The sequence below is a fragment of the Esox lucius genome, chromosome 15 (assembly GCF_011004845.1).
Source record: "Esox lucius isolate fEsoLuc1 chromosome 15, fEsoLuc1.pri, whole genome shotgun sequence".
Lineage (NCBI taxonomy): Eukaryota > Metazoa > Chordata > Actinopteri > Esociformes > Esocidae > Esox > Esox lucius.
In genome coordinates, this window is record NC_047583.1 from 14925443 (window position 1) to 14950325 (window position 24883).

General features: G+C 41.3%; 2 protein-coding genes across 2 annotated transcripts; one reads left to right on the plus strand and one right to left on the minus strand.

The window, feature by feature from the left end:
- Positions 1 to 6: 6 nt before the first annotated feature.
- coq6 (coenzyme Q6 monooxygenase) lies at positions 7 to 19168 on the minus strand. The gene is made up of 12 exons (XM_010897907.4): positions 18685 to 19168; positions 18137 to 18271; positions 14530 to 14588; positions 10269 to 10395; positions 8134 to 8264; positions 7934 to 8041; positions 7789 to 7851; positions 7584 to 7691; positions 6817 to 7019; positions 1263 to 1378; positions 784 to 950; positions 7 to 154 (listed from the first exon to the last, which is right to left on the minus strand). Exons 1-12 carry the CDS (start codon positions 18875 to 18877, stop codon positions 125 to 127), a joined length of 1440 nt encoding a protein of 479 aa, XP_010896209.2. The 5' UTR covers positions 18878 to 19168; the 3' UTR covers positions 7 to 124.
- Positions 19169 to 19255: 87 nt separating this feature from the next.
- fam161b (FAM161 centrosomal protein B) lies at positions 19256 to 24679 on the plus strand. Its single transcript, XM_034297342.1, has 9 exons — positions 19256 to 19323; positions 21317 to 21609; positions 21741 to 22249; positions 22346 to 22683; positions 22802 to 22917; positions 23014 to 23181; positions 23283 to 23382; positions 23742 to 23908; positions 24180 to 24679. Exons 2-9 carry the CDS (start codon positions 21329 to 21331, stop codon positions 24259 to 24261), a joined length of 1761 nt encoding a protein of 586 aa, XP_034153233.1. The 5' UTR covers positions 19256 to 19323; positions 21317 to 21328; the 3' UTR covers positions 24262 to 24679.
- Positions 24680 to 24883: the final 204 nt, after the last annotated feature.

Consider the following 24883-nt stretch of genomic DNA (forward strand, 5'->3'; position numbering starts at 1 on the left):
AAGTGATATCAGAGCATAAAATATAATTTATTAATTTACACTTTTACATTCCATTCACAACATCACAATAGCATATCATCATGGGATTCCCATAAAACTGCTATTTGTAGGCCGGGAGGATGTATCACTTGCTCGCAAACGCCATGATCTGCTCCTGGAAAGACGACAAAGAACATCCACAGATGAGACCATAGCTTACTCAACGTATTCATCCAAAACTATCTGTAAACACGATCCAATAGAAGAGGCTCTTTTAAGTCTTTGCTTGGTCAAAGCTACCAACATCTATATACAAGATTTGGAAACTGTGTAAACTCAACATTTATTATGGAAAAATGTCAGGCATAACCTTGGATCTCTAGAAAGAAATGCCTTTACGACCAGTTATGGTTGCTTTGGTCTGAACAACTAAGTAGGGACTAAAGCCATTTCACATGAGCGGTGTAGTGTGAAAACACAAGCCAACGCCGCCGTGAGGCAGCCCTAGGGCCAGCCCTGCGCCCCACCCACACATTTTCAGTAACACGAAATTTGAGGCTAAACTTAGCTGCCGTAGTAGTAGGTTGATTACCATGGAAATTATAGGCAGTACTAAGAAGCCATGTAATCAGAGGACAGGCAGGGTGGGTAAGGGTCGTAGGCGAAGCCACAATGGGGCTTGCTGACAGGTGGCCTAACCCTGGGGGTTCAAGCGGATGCATTATGTTGAGGTGGGCGTTTAGTTCGGTGCGGCGTGTTACATTTGGGATTGGTGGGTTTGGGAGGGACAGAGACAGAGCATACTTTTATGGCTGGTAGTGTGTTGGTGGCTTGCAGACCAAAGGTGCGCAGCAGAACCACTGGAGCAGCATTAGTGGAGTAGAGTCGTTTCATCAGGTCGATGGCGGCCATCATGGGCAGGTTGTGTCTCTGGCGCTCCGTCTCATATACCAATAGGTGTTGCATGGCCCCTGCACAACACAGAGGAGAACAAAACCCCAGGGCTCAAGGCATCACGAAGGAAAGCGGTTCATGTTCAGGACATTTTTCCTGTTTTCAAAAAAACATTTCACACAGGAGAATGTATTCTATAAAAGCGCAATGCACATATAGTGCTTGGCAGAATAGGCAAAACAAATATTATTTAGACTTTGGAAGAAAGCCGGTTCTTTTTATAATCAAGACCAACAGCAAGTGTCCTAGTCTGGGCTATGGAAAAGAGCTTATGAGAAACCACAGACTACGGCTGCTGTGTTTTGTGTCCGTTTAGGGCAGTTGCTTACCCAGATCCTTCCCATTAAAGGCAGCCTGGCTCAGGACCTGAGTGAGGCAGGCCACATCTCCAAAGCCCAGGTTGGCTCCCTGACCAGCTAAAGGGTGGACACGGTGGGCTGCATCCCTGAGAGAAAAACCGTCACGTAAACCCAGTCACCACATATTCAGGTTACAATGAAAACAGCCATCCAGGGCCCTAAATACAGTGGGAAGAACAAGCATTTGAAAACCTGCAAAATCGGCAGTGTTTCCCACTTACAACGCATGTACAAGTCTGTCATTTGTATCATAGGTACTCTTCAACAGTGAGTGACGGAATCTATAACAAAAATCCACAAAATCTCATTGTATGATTTTTAAGTAATTAATTTGCTTTTTATTTTTTTTATTGCATGACATAAGTATTTGATACATCAGAAAAAATACAGAGATCATACATTTCCTGTAGTTCTTGACCAGGTTTACACACTGCAGCAGGGATTTTGGCCCACTCCAGATCCTTCAGGTTTCGGACCTGTCGCTGGGCAATACGGACTTTCAGCTCACTCCAAATATTTTCTATTGGGTTCAGGTCTGGAGACTGGTTAGGCCACTCCAGGACCTTGAGATGCTTCTTACGGAGCCACTCATTAGTTGCCCTGGCTGTGTGTTTCGGGTCGTTTTAATGCTGGAAGACCCAGCCACGACCCATCTTCAATGCTCTTACTGAGGGAAGGAGGTTGTTGGCCAAGATCTCGTGATACATGGCCCAATCCATCCTCCCCTCAATACGGTGCAGTCGTCCTGTCCCCTTTACAGAAAAGCATCCCCGAATAATGATGTTTCCACCTCCATGCTTCACGGCTGGGATGGTGTTCTTGGGGTTGTACTCATCCTTCTTTTTCCTCCAAACACGGCGAGTGGAGTTTAGACCAAAAAGCTCTATTTTTGTCTCATCAGACCACATGACCTTCTCCCAGTCCTCCTCTGGATCATACAGATGGTCATTGGCAAACTTCAGATGGGCCTGGACATGCGCTGGCTTGAGCAGGTGGACCTTGCGTGCGCTGCAGGATTTTAATCCATGATGTGTGTTACTAATGGTTTTCTTTGAGACTGTGGTCCCAGCTCTCTTCAGGTCATTAACCAGGTCCTGCCATGTAGTTCTGGGCTGATCCCTCACCTTCCTCATGATCATTGATGCCCCACGAGGTGAGATCTTGCATGGAGCCCCAGACCGAGGGAGATTGACCGTCATCTTGAACTTCTTCCATTTTCTAATAATTGTGCCAACAGTTGTGGCCTTCTCACCAAGCTGCTTGCCTATTGTCCTGTAGCCCATCCCAGCCTTGTGCAGGTCTACAATTTTATCCCTGATGTCCTTACACAGCTCTCTGGTCTTGACAATTGTGGGGAGGTTGGAGTCTGTTTGATTGAGTGTGTGGACAGGTGTCTTTTATACAGGTAACGAGTTCAAACAGGTATAGTTTATACAGGTAATGAGTGGAGAACCGGAGGGCTTCTTAAAGAAAAACAAACAGGTCTGTGAGAGACTGAATTATTACTGGTTGGTAGGTGATCAAATACTTATGTCATGCAATAAAATGCAAATTAATTATTAAAAAAAATCATCCAATGAGGTTTTCTGGATTTTTCACTGGTACCACTGGTGGTCCTATTAAACACAAAAAGCACTAAAACACCTTTATTTTGTGATTAATATATTGTCTACTTTGGGACTAGACATAACAGACCCTACAGACTTTGGAAGCACATTTCCATCTTTCTATGCCACAAAATATGTGCATAATCATAAAGTGACCATTTCATTAGGGAGATCTGTGTTGAACTTGGAATAAATGCAAAGATTATTTTTATTTTGTTTTTACAAAAAAAAACATTCATGTAGAAATATAATAACTAAACAATAAAATGTATTAAAATACGTCCATTTATATTCAACACATATGTAAACAAAAATGGTTCCCCTTTCATTCAGTATCTCACAAGTGAGTACACCCCTCACAGTTTTGCAAATATTTGATTGTATCTTTTCATGTGACAACACTGAAGAAATTACAATTTGCTACAATGTAAAGTATTGAGTGTACAGCTTGTATAACAGTGTACATTTTCTGTCCTCTCAAAATAACTCAACACACAGCCATTAATGTCTAAACCGCTGGCAACAAAAGTGAGTACACCCCTAAGTGAAAATGTCCAAATTGAGCCCCAAGTGTCAACTATTAACACGGTGCAATGTCACATGCATGCCCACCAATGGTGACTACAGCGGGTGAATTTTTGTTGAAGATGTTTTTTTGTAAATTTGCCTGCACTCTTTTTATCAGGTCTAACTGACATCAGGGTTTTCCTAGGTAAAAGGCAGCTGAAGCGGGCTAAAGCGGGTGGAGCAGCTAACCGTGATGTAGCCTGCTGTGTGAGGCGTGCGACAACCCACTAAAAGTCAACAGTTAGAACTTATAAATTACTACAGGGAGCCGACAATTATGATGTTGCAATGTCTAAAGAAGCTTTGCTGTTGTTCTGGATAAATCTCTGAGTGCATGCGAGGAGAACCAGGCTTAGCCGCAGCACAGAGGAACTAAGTAACCGTGTGGTGCTGTTGAACGGCCTGCCTGCATGTTGAGTGACAGGGGCAGCTGGGTAGGGCTTTGAGTGTATCCCGGACAGCCACAGGAGTGAGACAGTACTGGGAAAGAAAGACTGTTGCCACAAAATACTGTCACTTATTCATTCATTGGATTGTTGTTTTTTTTTTGCACAGAGCTCCCAAAACAAATTAATGGTTGTAAAGGTATTTACCAATATATTTGATTGCCAAATTAGTCACACTTTAGAGCACTTGCTACCAGGGGTGCCGTATGGGGGACGTTAGGAAGATTTCTAAGTGCCCGTGACTGACAGGGGACCTAAAAAAGTATTGAAACATTAGGCAAAAAGAAATGCAACATAACATTATTAATCTATCCACCTGTCCCCGAAGGGGCTCAAGGAGCCAAATTATTTTGTTAGGATTACTATTATTCGTCCATTTCTAGGCCAGTGAGATGGCATGCACTACAGACGCACTACAGACACACCACTTGGCCCACAGGTATATACAGCCTGCCGAATTCATTTATTAAACTAAGGGTCCAGTTGACCCCTAGGTGGCGTTACAATAAGCAATCTAAGCCGCTCCAAACACCCCACTGGCATTTCTACCCAGTATGTCCTAGAGGTCTGAAATTCTGTCCACAGAACCCTCTTCACCTAAGGAACAAATTTGCCTCAAGAACCCTCATATAGAACCAAAGTCCGCCATCTTGGATTTTCCACCATTTAGAAATGTTGTGTAAACACTAAAAAGTTATCTTCAACTAGAGCGTTGCACTGATTGTCACGCCGCTATATAAAGATTGGGATTGTTGATATCTTTAACAGAATGGCTAATGAGCCAATGAAAATTATTGTGGGGGTGGTCTCAATTAAAATGCTCATTAATGCAAGATGGTGAGGTCTACTGCAACCAAACTTAGCATATGGGTTCAGGCCTATGGCAGGAAGGCATCCACAAAGTTTCAAGCTGATCAGCCTGATGGTGGTGCTATAATCAACAAATGCATGGGGCTCCATGGAAATCAATGGAGAATGGCCAATAGGGAATTAATTGAGATCAATGGGGAATGAATGGGAGTCAATGGTGATTCATATGGAGTCTATGGGGAACACATAGAAGTCAAAGGGGAAATGAATGGGGGGCAATGGGGAATTAATTGGGATCTATGGGGAACACACAGAAGTCAATGAGGAATTAATAGAGGTCAATGGGGTATTAATGGGGTTCTATGGGAAATGAATGGAGGTCAAATGGTTATGAATGGGGAGTCAATAGACAATTAATGGGAGTCAGTGGGAAAGAATGGGAAATTAATGGCATTTAATTAAGAATAAATGAGTGCCATGGTGGTCCTGGAAGAAAAGGAAAGACAGGAAAGAGAAAAGAAGCTGACATTTAAATCAATGCAAACAAACTTTTAGCAAGCTATTGATACTAAACCAACCCTACTTCCTGTCTGCCCAACCCCATACCCCTGAACCAGCCCTACTCCCTGTCTGTCCATCCCCATACCCCTGAACCAGCCCTACTCCCTGTCTGTCCATCCCCATACCCCTGAACCAGCCCTACTCCCTGTCTGTCCATCCCCATACCCCTGAACCAGCCCTACTCCCTGTCTGTCCATCCCCATACCCCCGAACCAGCTTCCAACTGAAGGAGGAGAGCAGCAGTGTAAAATGACATGTCAGTTGGCATAATGGCAGGGGGTCCGTGGGAATTATTTTATTATCACAAAAGAAAAATGATTAAATCCTTTTCAATGATAAGAATTTCACATGCTGATCATTATCTGAAACAGAAACAGCTTATAGTCTTTTTTTGATGCTAGGGCACTTTCTTATAGAGGGTATCAGTCTTGCATTAAATAGTGAATTCCACTGTATGCATCGTGCCGATCCTCCGGCACCCCTAGGTGGGGCCCCATGTGATATACATTCATGGGGCCTAAAATCCCTGTTGGTGCCCCTGCCCCCACATAATCATCTCACAATGAACAACACCCTGGAAAAGCAAAAATGCCTTCATGAAATAAAATAAATAATGAGCAATACTGCATTTTTTCAACATGTGGAATATATCATACTTCAACAATGATTCAAAGGAATGGACCAAAAATGACACCTTTGAAAAAGAAATCTCAGTTCAGTACTCTAAGCCAACACCCTTTGCAAGGATAATAACACTAATCTTTTTCCTATAACCTTTTATGAGAATGCAGAACACAGCGGAACGGACCTTAGGCCACTCCAGCATTCAGACTCTTTTGACATCCTTTGGTTTCTGCACTTATGGACTACCCTCTTCAATTCCACAGTTTTTCAATGGGATTTCAGGAGAATAGGATGGCCAAAGCAACGTCTTTATTTTGTGGTCAATCAACCTATTAATTTCTTGGATTTCAATGTGTGCTTGCAGTCAGTAAGATTGTGAAAATAACAAAGGCCCCACGACGAGTGGTGATCTACCACCACATTTTACAGAAGACATTTTCTATTGCTCATGTATTCTTGTTTCAATATAAAAACACCTACGGATGTGCAAGGCCAACGAGTTTCATTTTTATCAAACAAATGTTAACGTATGGAACAGAACTCTAACTGGAACTGGTGCTTTGGTCAAAGTACCTACAAATAGAGCCCTTTGGCCCCCCACAACAGTAATCAATTTGGTGTGGAAATGATAATGCATTAATAGAAAAACAATCCCAAACCTAAAGTAAAATATGGTGGTGGATCTTTGATGTCATGGGGTTCTCCACTGGTTCTGGAGGCCTTGTTAAGCTCAACTGCATTCTAAGCTTAACCCAGTATCAGGATATTTAATAGCACCAAATATTTTGGGAGTTTACTCTATTATAAATTCTTAATATTGCCAAATGCCAGGTTAAATACGGGTGACAGTTTTCTAGGGCTTAACCGTTGTGAAGTTGCTACGTCCCACATGGGTGAGTTATGACTTACCCGATAAGGGCCACCCGATGTCTGATGTACTCCGATGCGTGGCCCATGCCCAGGGGGAACATGACCCTGCTTTTGGGGCCAATCCCGGCCACACTCGGTGGTAGCTGGCGAGTCGAGCCTGCAGACGGCATTAGGACTGACAAGGCAGTGCGGAACAGAGAGCCAGCAGTCTCCGCTAGTTCACTGTGGTTCTCATTACTCCACTGGCAGACAGTTAACCCAGATAGAGGGAGACAGGGAAGGGTGGTACAGAAGAGATAGAGAACAATGTGGGAGACAATAGAGAAGTTAACTAAGAATCGAGCTAGTGCAGAAATGCAGAGTGAGCCTAGTTTTCCTCTAACAAAAAGGTTTGGCAGTGACACAGGATCCTAGCTAATTAAAAGAAGAAGCTGGTCAGGCCGTGCTGTTCAATTAGCTTAGTGTGAAAAACATTCCATGCAGTAATGAACAGTGCTGGCAGACCGCAGGTTTAATTAGCAAACCAGGCCTAAAACCAAACATGACTCAACCATGGTGACCCCATCGGGCAGGACTGGTAAAAATAGCCGGCTTGGGAAATGCACCCACTGGCATTGGCGAAACGGTATATTGGCACACTTCAAGTGGGCTCAAGTTAGCATTTCATTTAAGAGCGTTTCCATTCAGAAATGGTCTATTCAAATCACATATGGAAGTATGAAATATCTATTTGTTTATCTGCTGTATTTTGACAGTTGTTTCTCTTTGTCATTAACACATTTCTTGGGGTCAGGCCTGGGACTCACAAAGGCTGAGTTGACCGCGTCCACAAAGCTCTCCTCATCCAGATTCAGTAGCTCCTCAGCATGGTGGTGGCTGGTAGACCACACCAGGGAGCTCTCAGTGTCCGACAACTACAGCCAAAAGAGAACATGGCGACGTCAGGTAAAAAAAGAAAGACAAAAAAAGCTATATGCTAATTTGAACTTTGTACCCATGATAAAAACTTACCGGTAACATTGCTATGGGTCCTGTTGGAAGGAACCTCTGCCATGCCACATTATTCTCTGTTGGCTGTATTAAAATATATAGAGAATGAGCATCCTCTCTAGTTATGACACAGAATTGGTCGAATAAACAGGTTGTAAGATCTCACTTCAGACAGATGCAGGACAGCCACAACAGCGGATTGGTCGTAATTCCACTTGACCGTGGGTATCCCTGCCTCTTGCCTAACCATCGAATTTGGCCCATCAGCTCCTATCTGAAAAACAGCCAACCACAGCAATTACAGCCTAGAACATTATGGTAAGAACATTCATATTTGATTAAATAATACTCAAATGTTGGACTGACCAGAAGTTTGGTTTGAAGTGTCTGTCCATTGGCCAGAGTCACTTGAACCCAGGGGATAGAGTCTTCTACCTGGTGGGACTTGGGCCAAGTGTACTTCACCACCTTGGATTTGTACTGGACCCTCACATGATCTGAGAGACACTAAAAAGACTCAAAAGCAGAACCAAGGGTGTTTTGGTTTGCCACAGACAATAGATTTTGGTAAAAAATTAACTCTCACTTCCACCAAGCAAGGAAGGCCCAGTAAGTATTTTTCATCACAATTAGTCACACTAATTAAGGCTTTGCTACTTGTTCCGTCCAAAAGGGAAAAAGAGAGTGCATGGCTTTGGCTGAGAGTGACTAAGGCAGTAGAAGATCTACAAACCACCTCGTAAAACACCACTGGTTTCCTTCTCTGGCAGGGACCGGCTACCGAAGCTCACATCGACAATCTTCTAAATGGTCTTGGCTTGCCGCATGGCATTGATTAATAGCGTTTATCTACAAGCAGACCACAACACACTTTCCACCTTCTGTCAGCTTGCTGGATTTGCACTAAAAACCTCCACCTATTGGGAACATCTTTAAGATCAAATGATCAGGAATTACAGTTGGCTTTGTGCATTTGGAGACTTTCCAACTGCTGATTGACTACTGGTTCCTGAAAATGAGTAACAAATATTGGCTTGCGGTGATTGAAGGGCAGATTTACTACAAAACCAACTTGCTAGAGACTGCTTTTCTATGTACAAACAGAAACATCTTGGCCATAGGAAGACAGTATGAGACCATGTGATGAACATATGGAAAACATGTTTCCTGCAACAAATGATTTTTTTTAGCATAGTAGTCGAGTGGAATAGGGCTGCAACAACTAACTCGATAAAATCGATAACATCAATAATAAAAATAGTTGTCAACAAACTGAAAATAGAACTGAAATATCGATTAGTTGTGTCTATGTGAGACTGAGCTGGAAAAAAAATTTGGAAAATGGAGACAGAGTTGCTCAAAGCACTGTCACCTAGTTCTCAGCAGCACCACAAAACAGCTGGGCTACTGGCAGTTTTGTCAGATCGGGTGTTTTCCTGCGCAATTCGGCTATTTTTAATGACAGTGTGCAGCCAGAAATGGGCTTGGGCGGGTTGATTTACAGATTGGGTTGTATAGAAAAAATTGCGTTTTGCCAGTTTTTTTTGGAGTCCGCGGGTGATTGGGTGTTATAATGTTAATAAAATCTGGCAACCCTGGTTATTAGTTCGCGTGGTGGTGGTTCACAGCTGCAGTCAAGCATGCTAACTAAGCACTCCCCATGTTACTAATGTGATGCATCATGCCACAAGTGTCATACTTAGAGCAGAATGCATCCGCAGTCAACCTCAATTCTTTTATTATAGGGATGTTGTCTGTGTACTTCAGGCTATAATTCAGCTATTTTTAAAGCTGACAGTTATAAGATTCTCTGCAAAGTCTTACCTTTCCTTATTTCTCCTAACGGTTATTCTGGTTGAATTTCAACACGTTAAAGCATACCAGTGGTATTTTAGCCCACTATTTTACATTGTTTTCTTTGTATCAACGTAGTTTAGAATAGCACCTTTCAAAATGAAGAGTAAAAACAGCTTTGTAAAACATTATATATGCACTTCATAAAACCCTATATATTTGTTTTACTACTTATCAAGTTGCTTTAAAGAGAACATTGTTGAAGACAAAAAAAAAATTTATATATAAAAAAACACTTAATTTAATCCTGGAATATGCTTTTTATCCGATTAATCGCAGTAATATTTGACAGATCCATTATGTAAACAGCTGTTAGTTGCAGCCCTAGTGTGGAAGCACATGTCAATGCTAAACCGATCCCCAGACCACTACACGGGTCTTCACATGGCAGTGCTTTGCCTGGAACACTGGCACCTGATTGAAATAGCAGGAAAAACATGGAGGTGTCCAACAGCTGCGTTGGTCTTTAAAAAAGATGGTGGCAAGATGCAACAAATCCGGTGACATTAGCTGCCGGAGCCTGTACCCCACAAAACCTAAATGGAATCAAGAGCTCTTCTGTGCAGAGTGTCAAATCACTGAGTTGTGAAGGAAAGCTTTATTGTCTAAACCCTGAATGCAAATGTATGTGGTGCTACTTGTCTTACCAGAGAGATTCTCCAGCTGTTTTGTCAGGGCAGCCACAATGATGTCATTCTCCACAATGTAGGCCATCTCGTCTTGCAGGTTCTCCTTATCAAATGTAATCAGGGCATCTGAGCAGGCATCCCAAACCTAAATGACAGACCAATTACCCCTGTGGTCTACAACTCAAACCATAAATATACCCCCTTTACCTATATTTAGCCAGCCAAAGAAGCCAAGCCTTATTGAACTGAACACATCAAAGTTGTTCAACTGCAGCCAAAGCTTGGCAGCCACTACTTCAAGCATCCAAGCAAGATATAGGAAGGTCATCAACAGCCTTCTGGTCCATGGCTGAATTAGTTCTAAAGGAGCTTGTTGAACCACTTTGAAATACTTTGAAAGTCAATTCATGGCAACATTCATGACCCAACAAACAGGAAGATGTGTAAATGGATATAAAAAGTCTACACACCCCTGTGAAAATGCCAGGTTTTGTGATATAAAAGAATGAGACAAAGATAAATCATGTCAGAACCTTTTCCACGTTTAATGTGACCTATTATGTGAACAATTCAATTGAAAAACAAACTGAAATCTTCAAGGGGGAGAAATGAAAAATAAAAACCTTACAAAAACCTGGTTGCATAAGTGTGCACACCCTCTTATAACTGGGGATGTGCCTATATTCAGAATTAACCAATCACATTCAAACACATGTTAAATAGATGTCATGACACACCTCCCATCATTTAAAGTGACTCTGAATAATCACAAATAAAGTTCAGCTGGGCATCTTTTTCGGATGCCTCCGGAACGCCTTCCTGGGAAGGTGTTCCGGTCCCGTCCCACTGGGAGGAGACCCCGGGGAAGACCTAGGACACGCTGGAGGGACTATGTCTCCCGGCTGGCCTGGGAACGCCTCGGTGTCCCCCCGGAAGAGCTAGAGGAAGTGTCTGGGGAGAGGGAAGTCTGGGCATCCCTGCTTAGACTGCTGCCCCCGCGACCCGGCCCCGGATAAGCGGGAGAAGATGGATGGATGGAAGTTCAGCTGTTCTAGTAGGATTTTCCTGACATTTTCTTAGTTGCATCTCAGAGCAAAAGCCATGGTCCGCAGAGAACTTCCAAAGCATCAGAGGGATCTCATTGTTGAAAGATATCAGTCAGGAGAAGAGTACAAAATAATTTCCAAAGCTTTAGATATACCATGGAACACAGAGAAGAGAGTCATCATCAAGTGGAGAAAATATGACACAACAGAAACATTACCAAGAACTGGACGTCCCTTCAAAGTTTATGAAAAGACGAGAGGAAAACTGGTCAGGGAGGCTTCCAAGAGGCCTACAGCAACATTAAAGGAACTGCAGGAATTTCTGGCAAATACTGGCTGTGTGCGACATGTGACAACAATCTCCCGTATTCTTCATATGAATGGGCTATGGGGTATGGTTTCAAGACGGAAGTCTTTTTTTACAAAGAAAAACATCCAAGCCCAGCTGAAGTTTGCAAAAACAAACATCAAGTCTCCCAAAAGCACATGGGAAAATGTGTTATGGTCTGATGAAACCAAGGTTGAACCTTTTGGCCATAATTCCAAAAGGTATGTTTGGCACAAGAACAACACTGCACATCATCCAAAGAACACCATACCCACAGTGAAGCACGGTGGTGGCAGCATCATGCTTTGGGGCTGTTTTTCTTCAGCTGGAACCGGGGCTTTAGTCAGGGTGGAGGGAATTATGAACAGTTCCAAATACATCAGGCGTCCGTTAGAAAGCTGAAGATGAAGTTCACCTTTCAGCACGACAACGACCGAAAGCACACATCCAAATCCACAAAAGCATGGCTTCACCAGAAGAAGATTAATGTTTTGGAATGGCCAAGCCAGAGCCCAGACCTGAATCCAATTGAACATCTGGGGGGTGATCTGAAGAGGGCTGTGCACAGGAGATGTCCTCAGCAATCTGACAGATTTGGAGCGCATTTGCAAAGAACAGTGGAGAGTGGTGGAGAGTGCCTGCCTCAAGTGGAGGAGTTTAAGTATCTAGTACCCGGGAGGAGCTTGGAGTAGAGCCGCTGCTCCTCCACATCGAGAGGGGTCAGCTGAGGTGGCTTGGGCGTCTGTTTCGGATGCCTCCGGAACGCCTTCCTGGGAAGGTGTTCCGGTCCCGTCCCACCGGGAGGAGACCCCGGGGAAGACCTAGGACACGCTGGAGGGACTATGTCTCCCGGCTGGCCTGGGAACGCCTCGGTGTCCCCCCGGAAGAGCTGGAGGAAGTGTCTTGGGAGAGGGAAGTCTGGGCATCTCTGCTTAGACTGCTGCCCCCGCGACCCGGCCCCGGATGAAGCGGAAGAAGATGAATGAATGAATGAAAGTGGGCAAATATTGCCATGTCAAGATGTGCCATGCTAATAGACTCCTTCCCAAAAAGACTGAGTGCTGTAATAAAATCAAAAGGTGCTTCAACAAAGTATTTGTTTAAGGGTATGCACACTTATGCAACCAGGTTATTGTGAGTTTGTTCTTCAATTGAATTGTTCACGTTATAGGTCACATTATAGGTGGAAAAAGTTCTGACATGATTTATCTTTGTCTCATTATTTTACATCACAAGAACCTGGCATTTTCACAGGGGTGTGTAGACTTTTTATATCCACTGTATAGCAAATACCAAACAGTTGAGTTGAGAATGAAAAACATAATTGTGGCATATACAGTACATTTTATGAGAATGTAAATGAAAATACTAAATGCAATGCAGCAAAATGGATATGCTTATGTGTGACTATGTTGGCCTGTAACCAAGGCAAAGGACCTTATCATTCAGAAGTAACAGCTAAATGACTTTTTCCAACATAAAGTTGTGGGTTTTACCGCTAAAGAAAACCACTAACGGTGGTGAGTTTGCAACTAGTGACAAGCGGTTGGCTGCTCAAAAGATTTTATGAAACCAAACCACAAATTGCAAGGAGTTTTAATGTTGGAGTAAAATAATACTTCAGTTGATAAGGAATGTGTTGCTATATACTTATTGTCCTCTTTGCTAGGAGAAATCCCCAAACAAGAGATTTACATACTAACATTGGAAATGCTCACTAATGACCAGAGGTGTAAAATGTGCCAAGTAAAAGTACTTGGCTATGTTCACCAGTTTTGGGAAGTTCCTAATTATAAGCTAAATGAGCTGGTGAAAGGAGTTCATAACTAACCAGTGACTTTAATTGATACATTTTCACTCCTCATTTCTTTGGTCACTGGTTAGTAAGCATCTCCCTTTACCTGGTCATTTAGATGTTAACTTCACTAAACTGGTTAACACAGCTGAGTACTGGTACTTGGTACTTTCATACCTCTGATAAAGACCCATAGGAAAGCCTTTCCTTTCTTAAAATGCTATTCAGATTAGGTTTTCCTTTTCAAGGCAGTAGGTGCCTTTTCAGGAAAGTGAATAGAGATATTTTTTTAGGTTAACCTCAACACATTGCTCCTATATCCTTGTAATATGCATCAGCAAACAAACAAGCACAAAATGGGGCAAAGCAGTTAAGTTATTATGGGAGAGGCATGTCACCATAATTACCAGACTGCATTTTATGATGACATCACCACCCATGACTGACACCCTGTGGTTTGGTTTTTGGTACAAAATGACCACATCTTACAGAAGGGACTAGGCCTGCACCCCAGATATAAAACAGCATTTCTTTGCTGCTGACATCCACACATCCCCTCATCTTTCATCTCCTACCTCCTGTTTCTTGCATTCATCTTCATAATGAGTAAACACAGAGAATAAATGCCTAGTTCAAGATGCCAAATAGATGTATATTTCTCATTAAAGGTGATGCTGATAAATAAACGCTGCCACTGTGGTTAGAAGAAAAAACAGACCTTTCACTCAGCCAGAGAGTTTTGGTCATCTTTTTAAATGTACCTCCTGTTCTTTATGGTTTGTGGCATCCTGGCATTTGCATGGCCTCTGAGGATGTATAAATTAGGCAGAGGAATGACCGAAATGCGTGTTTTAAACCACCATTGGGTTTGGCTTTTCATTGTGAACAGCGAAATGCCTGAGGAAATTGGCATTGTACAGCACAAGATTTACTGGAGGTTAAAAGGCAGTCGAGATTCATTTTTCAATAGAATAGCCAAGAAGATACTGGTGAATGCAGAAGGAGAGACAATATATAGTGGTATAACTCGTTCAAATGTAAATAAAAGGGCTTTTCAATTAAGCAATAAATCGCAGAGTCTGAGGTAAAGGAGAATCTCCAACAACTGACCTGCATCTTCTGATAGGGTTTATATCTCATGTTCATAATATGATCCCATGCTCCTACACCTGAAAATGTACACAAAACATTTAATATAATACAAGTTGCTAATTTAGGAATGTTATATATAAGCACCAATAATTACTTGTTAGAGAAATCTGACCAAACAAGACATGAAGTCAAAATACATCAATGTCAAAATGACTGGTGATTAAACGCAGTCATGTACATGTCAAAAAAGCAGTATACTTAGTGTATTATTTTAGAACCACTTATGTTGTAAAAATATTAAAATAGAATTTAAGTACTATGTAAATAGTAATAAGTACAATCCTGTTTCCAAAAAAGTTGGGACGCTGTGTAAAATGCAAATAAAAACAGAACGCCATGTTGTGCAAATCATTTATCCCTATATCTAATTGAAAATAGTAGACAGACAACATATCCAATGCTGAAACTGAGAAATTGTATAGTTTTTGGAAAAATACATGCCCATTTTGAATATGATGCCAGCAACACGACACGAGTCAGAAAAGTTGGGCCTGGGGCATGTTTACCAACACTGTAAGTGTTTGGGAACTGAGGAGACCAATTGCTGTAGTTTTGAAAGTTCCGTTATTGCTTGATATATACGATTGCAGCTCAATAGGGACAGGTCTGGACTGCAGGTATGCTGTTGTGATTTGTGCAGAATGGGGTTTGGCATTGCTGAAATAAACAAGGCCTCACCTGAAAATGACATTGTCCGAATGGCAGCATATGTTTCTCCAAAACCTGTATATATTGTTCAACATTAATGGTGCCTTCACAGAAGTGCAAGTCACCCATGCTTTGTGCACTAATGCACCCCTATACCATCATGGATGCTGGCTTTTGAACTGTGTGCTGATAACAAGCCAGATGGTACCTCTCCTCTTTAGCCCAGAGGACGAAGCGTCCATGATTCCTATAAAGAATCTCACATTTTGATTAATTGGACCAAAGGACAGTTTTCCACTTCACCTCAGTCCATCTGAAATGAGCTTAGGCCCAGAGAAGGCGCTGGCGTTTCTGGATGTTGTTTATGTATGGTTTCTTCTTTGCATGGTAGAGTTTAACTTGTATTTGTGGATGCTGCAATTTACTGTGTTCACAGACAATGGTTTTCAGAAGTGTTTCTGAGCCCAAGCAGTGATGTCAACTACAGAATCGTGTCTGTTTTTAATGCAGTGCCGCCTGAGGGCCCGAAGATCACGGCCATCCAATAGTGGTTTTCGGCATTGTCCCTTGTGTACAGAGTTTTCACCGGATGCTCAGAATCTTTTAATGATATAGTGTACTGTAGATGATGAGATCCCCAAACTCTCTTCATTTTACACTGTGATATTTTGCGTTATTCTTGAAATGTTGCACTATTTGCCCCTGCAGTCTTTCACAACGTGGTAAATCCCTCCCCATCCTCACTTCTGACAGACCCATCCTGTCTGGAATTATCTTTTTATACCCAATCATGGACTCACCTGTTGCCAATTGACCTAATTAGTTGCGTGATATTCCACCAGGTTTAGTTTTTTTAGCATTACACAACATTTCCAGTAGGGCTGCACAATATATAGTTTCAGCATCGACATTGCGATGTACGCATCCGCAATAGTCACATCGCAGAACATGCGATTTAGTAAGGTAAACATATATCAGTCTACAATATATATTTTTTTCAAATGGAAAACCAGCATTATATCTGTCTGATATAAGGTAATTTACTCTGAATTGTGGGTTATTGGATAAACAGTTTATTATTATTATTTTAAACACGATTCATTGCTGCACTTAGTTGACATGCAGGCTCTGCTTGCGCATGATAAAATGTTGAGCAAGGAACAGGCAAAAAAGACAGAAATAGAGAATCTGGTTGCAAAAAGAAATGCATCATCAATTACATGGAAATATTTAGGCTACAGACAGGATGATGTTGACCAAAAACAGGTACTTTATAGAGAGTGCCTTGCAATTGTTGCCACAACACGGCCAATTTGTTCAATCCTTTAAGGCGGCACCACAAATATTCGTATGACCAGTGTAAAGCATCTCAATGCCGTCCAAAGCAAAAATCTATTTCGGATGCATTTGCCAGTATTACACCATACAAGAAAAGTTCCAAACGGCAAAGAGAATTACAGATCCAATAACATTTCATGTCGCCAAAGACATGGTACCAATTAATGCCATCACGCAACTATTTTCTCAAGTTGCCATCCCAGAGCAGTACGAGAAATGCAAGGCACAAGTTGAAAAAGAGCTGTCACAAGTGGAATATTAAACAGCAACAACGGACTTGTGGTCCAGCCAGACAACGGAGCCATACACAAGTCTGACCGTACACTTTATTAATGAGGACTTCCACCAAGTCGCTGTTTGCAAACTGCATTATCCCAGAGGATCATACAAGTGAGAACATCACAACAGGGATGAGAGAAGCTTTAGCTGAATGGGGCCTAGATGAGAGTCGTCTAGTCTGTATTACAACAGACAATGCCGAGAACATGGTGAAGGCTGCACCTCAACAAGTGGACCAGATTGCAGTGCTTTGGCCACAGACTGCGTCTGCCCAATTGTGCATTCTATTTTACTACTGTTGCTATTGCTATACTATTACTGTTACATATTATTACTTAGCAACCTGTTCTGAAATATAACAATTTTCATGAGTTTCATACATTTTAATTGTAAAGGTTGGGGCTGGGGAAAAATGAAGGATCCATAGCCAGGTTACATTGTCAGGTTTATAGCCAGGCTCTTTCTGAAGACATTCTGTATTTTTTCATATCGCAATATATATCGCAGAAAAACAAAATATCGCAATGTCAGTTTTTTCCAATATTGTGCAACCCTAATTTCCAGTCTTTTGGTGCCTCTCTCACAGCTTTTTATGAAACGTGTTTGCTGGCATCAAATTCAAAGAGATCATGTATTTTCCAAGAAACAGTAACATTTCTCAGTTTCATTATTTTACATGCTGTCTTGGTACTATTTTCTATTGAATATAGGGTTTCAATGATTTGCACTGGGTTGAACTGAAGTACAACACAATTGTTAACAAAATAATACACTAAGTATACAGCTTTTTTGGCTTGTATAGCCATATAACTTCCTTTCTTTCTGACACACAATTCTTAATAGAGTAAAACCTAAAGAGACATGAATACTAGCTGAGAAGATAATCATCCCATTGATGACTGATGTAGACTTAAGATCCCTGCTAAGCATGTGTGACTAGACAGACTAGGGCTGATCCCTAACCTTCTTCCTGCCAACCACTGAGCCACACCACAAACCAGCATAATAAGACAGAAACCTGGCCAACAAAACAAGAATTCTGTTGTCATGGGTAAAGATATAGTGTCAATTTTAACTGGATAGAAACAAAACCTGACAATAGTAGAAACAGCCAGACTGACCATAAACAACAATGTACTTCTACTGTACTTAATGAAGCACATACTTGTCTATAAATGCATTTGTATGCAGAGTGGTTTCAATTCTGATGCTATTGGCTGCCAATGGAAAACAGAAATGAATTAGACAGCTTACTTTCTCAGAGGACATGATAACAGTGTTTGATAATATGGTTGTGTACCAGTGAGGATGGTGGCAGAGCCTGTGCTGATAGAGCTGACTCTCGTACTGTAGGCATCAGGGACCTTCTCCATCACTTTCTTATTGCCTGCTTCAAGCAGCAGAATCTTCTTTCCCTCCAAGTTTGGATCCAGGCCTGTCAAAAATAATGAGGATCCATGAACATGATTGATGCTGCATTCAAATGATAAACAGACAACTAATGATATGATGTTGAGGGCAGTGAATTAGTCTAGTTTTATCTTATTTAAGTTTGTGGTGGGTGTAGCATTGATATAGCCTACATTTTGGCATAACTGGTGGTGTAATGAAAACAAGAAATTAAAGTCCCTCTACATGTTTGTGTTAATTACATCTTACTTAGTTTAGCAACATAGAACTAAGGGAAATGCTGTATGCTTTAAACAACAACAAAGCCCTAAGTGCAGTTGTGGAAAATAATTTGCATTCAGCAGCAGAATAGTTGCTCCTCCTTTAGAGGGGGAAAGTATAGGGCAGAGCAGAACACCGGGGCTGCCTGGGCAGCATCATGGGATCTCCTCTACTCACCTAAAGAACAAGCCATAGCGGTCCCAACCATTCCTCCACCCGAAATAATGACATCATAGAGCTCATTTTCACGATCCCCATGCTCTGCTGTACACGCAACTCCCCTGTAAATAATTCTAGCTCCTGTAAACCGATTTACATTAACACACCACCGCCCAATTCTTGCCAACGTTGCTTTAGTGACTGAATGCATCTTTAAAACAAGGTAGAGTGGGACTGGTCTAAACCTATAACAGTTACACTGTATTGTTGGGATGTTTTAATCAGAACTAAAACGTTCCCCTTGAAAATGTCCTAATCGCAGCGATGTCCATATTGTAAATTGTTACATACGCAACAGAGACAATACTTCCTGTAATGCTCAACCAATCAGCGCTAGTTTAACTTCAGCCTGCTCCCTTAGTTATGTAACCCTCAAAGGCTGCCTTTATTTTAGTGATAATGATATCGAAACGTTTAATATTAAAACTGCTTTATTCAGTAGTACAACGTAATCACAAGACACCAAAATAATGGAGAAACATATTTTTTTCTTCACGCTTTTGTTTCAGCCAATAGAACATTAGATGGTTGGATGGGGTGGAGTCAAATATCATAGGCCAAGTTCATGTCCTCGTCGGAAATGAAAATTGGAAAGTGGTAAGTCGTCAAGTGGTCTTGAAGTGGGAATAAATCTTCAATCAAGATTGTGACTAGCTTGATACGTTTACTTACTTAACACTGACATTGGCCGGAGTAATTACATAATCTATATTAATAAGGTTGCAATTGTCAAAATAAGATTTTTGTCATCGTTTTATTGAAATGGTCAGTGAATATACAATCCGATATCTCCGATAGCATCTGAACGTAGCTTTTACACAGACGTTTGTGCTAAACAAAAGTGAACATCGAAGTACAGTAATTCATTCTTAGTGTTGATATATGGAGGTCTTGTGAAGCAAGAAGAGGTGGAATAATGGGCTGGACACGTCTGCATTAGTTCTATCGTGGACTCGCGCGTCAGGTTATATATAAATATTATTTTATGCAAAATTCCACTATTTTAATCTTAATTATTTGTACATTGTGCAATGCAATAGGTGCTTTAAAACAGTATTGTAGAATGTACCACGGTACTAATAGACACGAGAATACTTCACTGGTAATGTTAAGGAAAGAAGTTTGGTTGCTACGTCAACCCTTGCGCATGCTCACAGTACGTGCTGTTGGAGAAAACTTCTCCAGGGATTTATCATTTACCGAATATAGGACACTGTTCAGTGGAAATACAAATTGCTGAACTGAACAAAGTTTTATCTCACTGAGACGTGTTTCTTTTTTTTATTTTAACCCTAAACAGTATTCCCTTATGATTTGTAATAACGCATAACTTGGATCATTAATACATTTAATTTCAGGAAATATAAAACTTTTAGTTATTTCAATTGTTTATAAACTGGTTGGGTTCAATCCTGAATTTTGATTAACATCAGGTATGACATGTTTCAATGTTGTAATTGGATTTTGTAACCAGTTTGTAATAGCAAGGTGACTTTGTGGTATATTGACAAAATACTACAGCAAAGTTTTGAATTGTGGCATTGCTTGTGCCTAAAACAGCTCTGCCATGGTATTGCTTGGTATTGCTTGTGCTTGTGCCTAAAACAGCTCTGCCTCATGCTTTATTGCTAAAGGGCCCATATATAGATTTTATTCACAATATTTATCATTAATGATCAAGACATCTTTTTGACATCTGGGAGGGAATTGTTATATTTGTTTTTAAGATGGATTTTTACTAGAACAGGGGCATTCAATGAGAGGTGCCTTCTCAAGTGGCGTCATAAAGCTTCAGGGGAGGCGCAAAATAATTGTAAATGTAGTCATCAATTTGTATTTTTATTTTTTATAACAACTCAAACTGTAATGCCGAAGTCAATTTGTTCTCTAATAATGAATACATATCATATAAAAGTTGATACATTTTATCTACATTATTACATAATTATTATTACATTATTTGGCTGTACCGATTTCGGTACAGCCAGCAGCAGTGAAACACTGAATTTGCTACTGGCTCTAAGCAGCATTACTTTACAGTTGTTGACTGCTAGGCAGATAAAGCAGGGCTGCCTAATTTGATATCTGAAGGTAGAAGCGCTGTCTCAGAAAATAGAAATAGATTCTATTTTCAGTAATTCCATGAAAATTCATTGAAATTCATTGAAAAACAACATGACTTGCCTACCTTCAAATTGCTAATAAGTGTAGTTAACAGTTTGCATTTCAAAAGTTTCTGTAGTGGAAACCAGTTTGGTAAAGCAAATTCCTGCCACGAAATCTGATGTCATGAAGCAAATGGATGTTACAGTCAAAAGCAAAAAATTGCATTTTGCGGCCCAGCTCACACGGTTCAGGTTTTACAAACAGTCTTATAAAGATTGTCTTACAGAACTTCATACTTTCATAAAACACTGTGATTGGTGGCCTCCCTCAATGCAATACCCATTTGTTTTTTACTGGTAGATTGTTTAAAGTGACCGTGAAAAAAATGGGAAGTATCTGTCATCAACCCAGTGTGTAGGTAGAATCCAAGTGATTATGTCAAATACTTTCCCATAATGTCTTTCCGGTTTTCCTTTTTCCATAGCTGTTATGTTAAATGTCAGATTCAGGAGTACATACTTCTGACAGGATGCAGGAGCAAAGAAACATGACTGACTTGCAGGCTTTCCTGGAGGATGGCCTGAGATCAGAGCTGCTGCTCCAGCAACAGCTGCAGGCGCTGAAGGAGACCCACCAGCAGCAGCTACAGGACACAGAAAGGAGACAGCGAGAGGGCCTTGAGAAGCGGATCCATGAGAACTCTATGCTGTCAGCAGGCGTTGGCAGGAGGTCTAGTGCTGACAGACAACTGGACGAGTTCTTCAGCTCTCAGTCCAGGTTTGTCAGGTCACTCACCTAAGCCAATTGGCTACAACAGGGTTCTGGTTACACAGTGTTAAGAAATGTTCAAAGGTCAGAAAAACTAATAAGGGTTTACCTTTTTTCTATGTTACTTAATGCAAATATAGGGGACCGGCGAGATCCAGTTCCATGTCTGACCTAACCTCAGGAAAGAGGTATAACTCCAAGATCTCCCAACAGGTCAGACAATCTGGGAGGTCTGTCACGTCCTCTGCAGCCAGGGCCAAAACTGCTCCACAGAGAAAAGTACCATGGGAACTCCAGCACCAGGGATCGACAGAAACAGAGCGACCCCGACCAAGCAAAGAGGAGGAAGAGGAAGCAGAGTGTCAGAGGAAGTTCCGTGCAGTTCCTGTGCCTATCCATGTGGTTGTGCCTCTCTACAATGATATGATGAAGACGCGTGAGAGGGAGAGGAAGGAAGGATGTGAACGGAGGAGGGACTTCTTGCTCTCCACGCAGAAGCCCTTCAGCTTCCTGGAAAGGGATGAGAAGAAGGGAGAGAAACTAATGCAAATGATATGCACGATGGCACAGTCTCAAATGGCAAAGGCCACTGTCAGGAAACCAATACCTAAAGCAATCAAAGACCCTGCGGTCTCTGAGCATTTGAAAGGTACTTTGCCAAAATGAAATAGTGAAATGGTGGAAATAGTGTTATAATGTATTAATAACACTTTAAAACATGTTGTTCTGTCACTGAATTTTATAGAAGAAGAGCTGCAAAGGAAGATACGCATTCAGCAGAGGGCCCAGGAGACCTTGAGGAAGTCCACTGCACCTATAGAGAATCAGGCTCATACCGAGAACCCTGAGCCTCGCACCGCCCAGCGAACAAAAATGGAGGTCCTTGCCTTCCTGTATCAGAAGCCTACCTTCAAGCCCAAGACCAATTCCCTGGTCCCTGACTTTGACCGGCTGCACAAGGCCTTCCAAAGGGAGGCTCTGAGGAGAGCAGAGAGGACAGATATGACCAAGTGTCAGCCTTTCCACCTGCGGACATCAACCAAGACTTCAAGACCAAGCAGGAGCATCTCTGAAAAACAACATGTTAGCACCCTATAGCACTCTGTAGAAAGAACAGGGTAGCTCAATATGAAAATTACATAGCATTTTACAACATAACCTTTAACAACATTTTTATTCCTCTTGTTATTTTTGTCCTCAGGAACCCACAGCCCTTTTGAAGAGAAGCAATTCCTTAGGTGGCTTAACATCATTGTCTACAGATACGCTACCCACCTACATCACAGACGCAGCTAGGAAACGTTGTATGGCAATAAGGTATAAGGGAACTGTGAGGTTGTTTTAATCAGATGTGTCTCTCCATTGCACAGATCCCGGTAAAGATTAGTATTACTATGACTTCTGGTCCATCAGAATGTCGGTGTTGCAGAGGGAGAACACAGAGCAGGAGAGTGTCGAGTTTATGAGGAAACACAGGATGAGGTCTCAGGCCATGAAGAAGACAGTGGCCGTCCGTGCCAAGGTCACAGACCCACACAGCAGCCTGAAAGAGGTGTACCATGAGAAGCTAAAAAAGCACCGGTTAGTATATAAACATGACTCAGATGAAAAAAAGAAAAGGACTGACTGATTAAAGAGTTGTACTGCATTTACTAAATGTTTCTGTGGCTCTGTACTTGCAGGGAGGCTGACCAACAAAGGATGAAAGAGTATAAGAAAGAGCTACAGGATATAAAGACCAGAGTCACTGTCCGTCCTTTCCTATTTGAGCAGGTCTCACAGGTAGACTATGGACTTGTATTCATAAAACTATTTTTCCAGAACGTTTAATAGTGTAGAAGAGGAGCACTGGGGTGTTTTCGGTAGGCCAAACAAAATGTTTAGTTACAAAACGTCTCATCAAACAGAAGCAAACAGACCGATAAAGAGGTTCTACTGACAGACTGAGAAGTGGTTCTTTTGGACACAATTCCTAGGTCCTTTTCTGTTTTGTTCTGTTTGCTTTAGTTTGCTTCTGTTTGGCAAAGATTTTCACAGCTAAATGATTAGTTTGCTGGAATGAATATATGCATTGTTAATAGTGGTATTGTTAACTGTTATGCTCCTTCTCCATTTCACTGCTGTTGATTAAATTCCTGTAGAAAAAGGCCAAGGCTGATGCAGAACGTATATATGGAGACAAGCTGAGGGAAGCTGGCCTGAATGAACAGTTTGTCAAAACAAAGGGAGAAGAGTTGTTAACAACACAGGTCTTGAAATCGGATGACGACTGTGACAACCAAAGTGTTGAGAGTGACACTGAGAAAAGGTACCTACAGTGACAACAAGGGCATGTAGGAGAGTCTTGGCACGGAGTCCACTTTATTCATCCAATATGTAGCCAATGCCACTAGGAATACCGCTGCAGCTGGAATTCCAAGGACAGCATGTGGTTTAGTCATATATACAATGATGCATTACATCATACTGGGAGACTCTTTTATAAAGTCTTTATTGAAGAGCAGACAAATACTGCAGCCAAGCAAAACTTTGATGTAATTACAATATAGACATTCTCTAACCTGACATTTCTGATTTAGGAATGGAAACATAGACGTTGGGGAGACAATTAAAGAGGTAGAGGAAGACAGCATGAAAACCAGTGGAGTGGAGAACATTTGATGATCGAAAAGGTAGACTCAGCATGGAACTCCATATAGCTACTTGGCTTCTGTGTTCTCAAACAATCCCAAGTGTAGTAACTGTCTTTGACTGTGACATGTTTTGTTATTAATTATGACATTTCAAAATGGGCAAATCTGGCCTCTGAAGCTTGTAAATTACATGCAGAATTTGTGAGACAGTTAATAAAGTTTAATAGAAGTGAATGTTTATTAGTAATTTAAAGTTTTGTTTGAATTGTACAGCGGTAGCAGATTATGGTATATGGAATATCTGCCTGCAAAATATTTAATCCTTAGATGTCACAGGTTTATTTGGTTTCATGAAATACATTTTGCCATGTTCTCTATATGGCCTTATACAGTACAACCCTGTTTCCAAAAAAGTTGGGTCACTGAATAAAATGTCAATAAAAACAGAATCCAATGATGTGCAAATCAAACCCTATATTCAATAGAAAATTGTACAAAGATAACACATCAATGCTGAAACTGAAATGTTTTATTGTTTCTTGAAAAACATATGTATACTTTGAATTTGATGGCAGCAACATGTTTAAAAAATGCTGGGTGGGACATGGACAACAAAAGACTGGAAAAATTGTGTAATGCTAAAAAACTAA

Bases quoted from the DNA above. Each gene is read 5' to 3' on its own strand.
- coq6 (XM_010897907.4), bottom strand. From the start codon at position 18,877: ATGCATTCAGTCACTAAAGCAACGTTGGCAAGAATTGGGCGGTGGTGT. The intron at 8,042-8,133 runs GTCAGTCCAACA...GCTGTTTTTCAG, and splicing joins CACTTCAAACCAAACTTCTG to ATAGGAGCTGATGGGCCAAA. The intron at 951-1,262 runs GTAAGCAACTGC...TGTGTTGTGCAG, and splicing joins CTTTAATGGGAAGGATCTGG to GGGCCATGCAACACCTATTG.
- fam161b (XM_034297342.1), top strand. From the start codon at position 21,329: ATGTCAGATTCAGGAGTACATACTTCTGACAGGATGCAGGAGCAAAGA. The intron at 22,684-22,801 runs GTTAGCACCCTA...TTTTGTCCTCAG, and splicing joins GCATCTCTGAAAAACAACAT to GAACCCACAGCCCTTTTGAA. The intron at 23,383-23,741 runs GTAGACTATGGA...AAATTCCTGTAG, and splicing joins TATTTGAGCAGGTCTCACAG to AAAAAGGCCAAGGCTGATGC.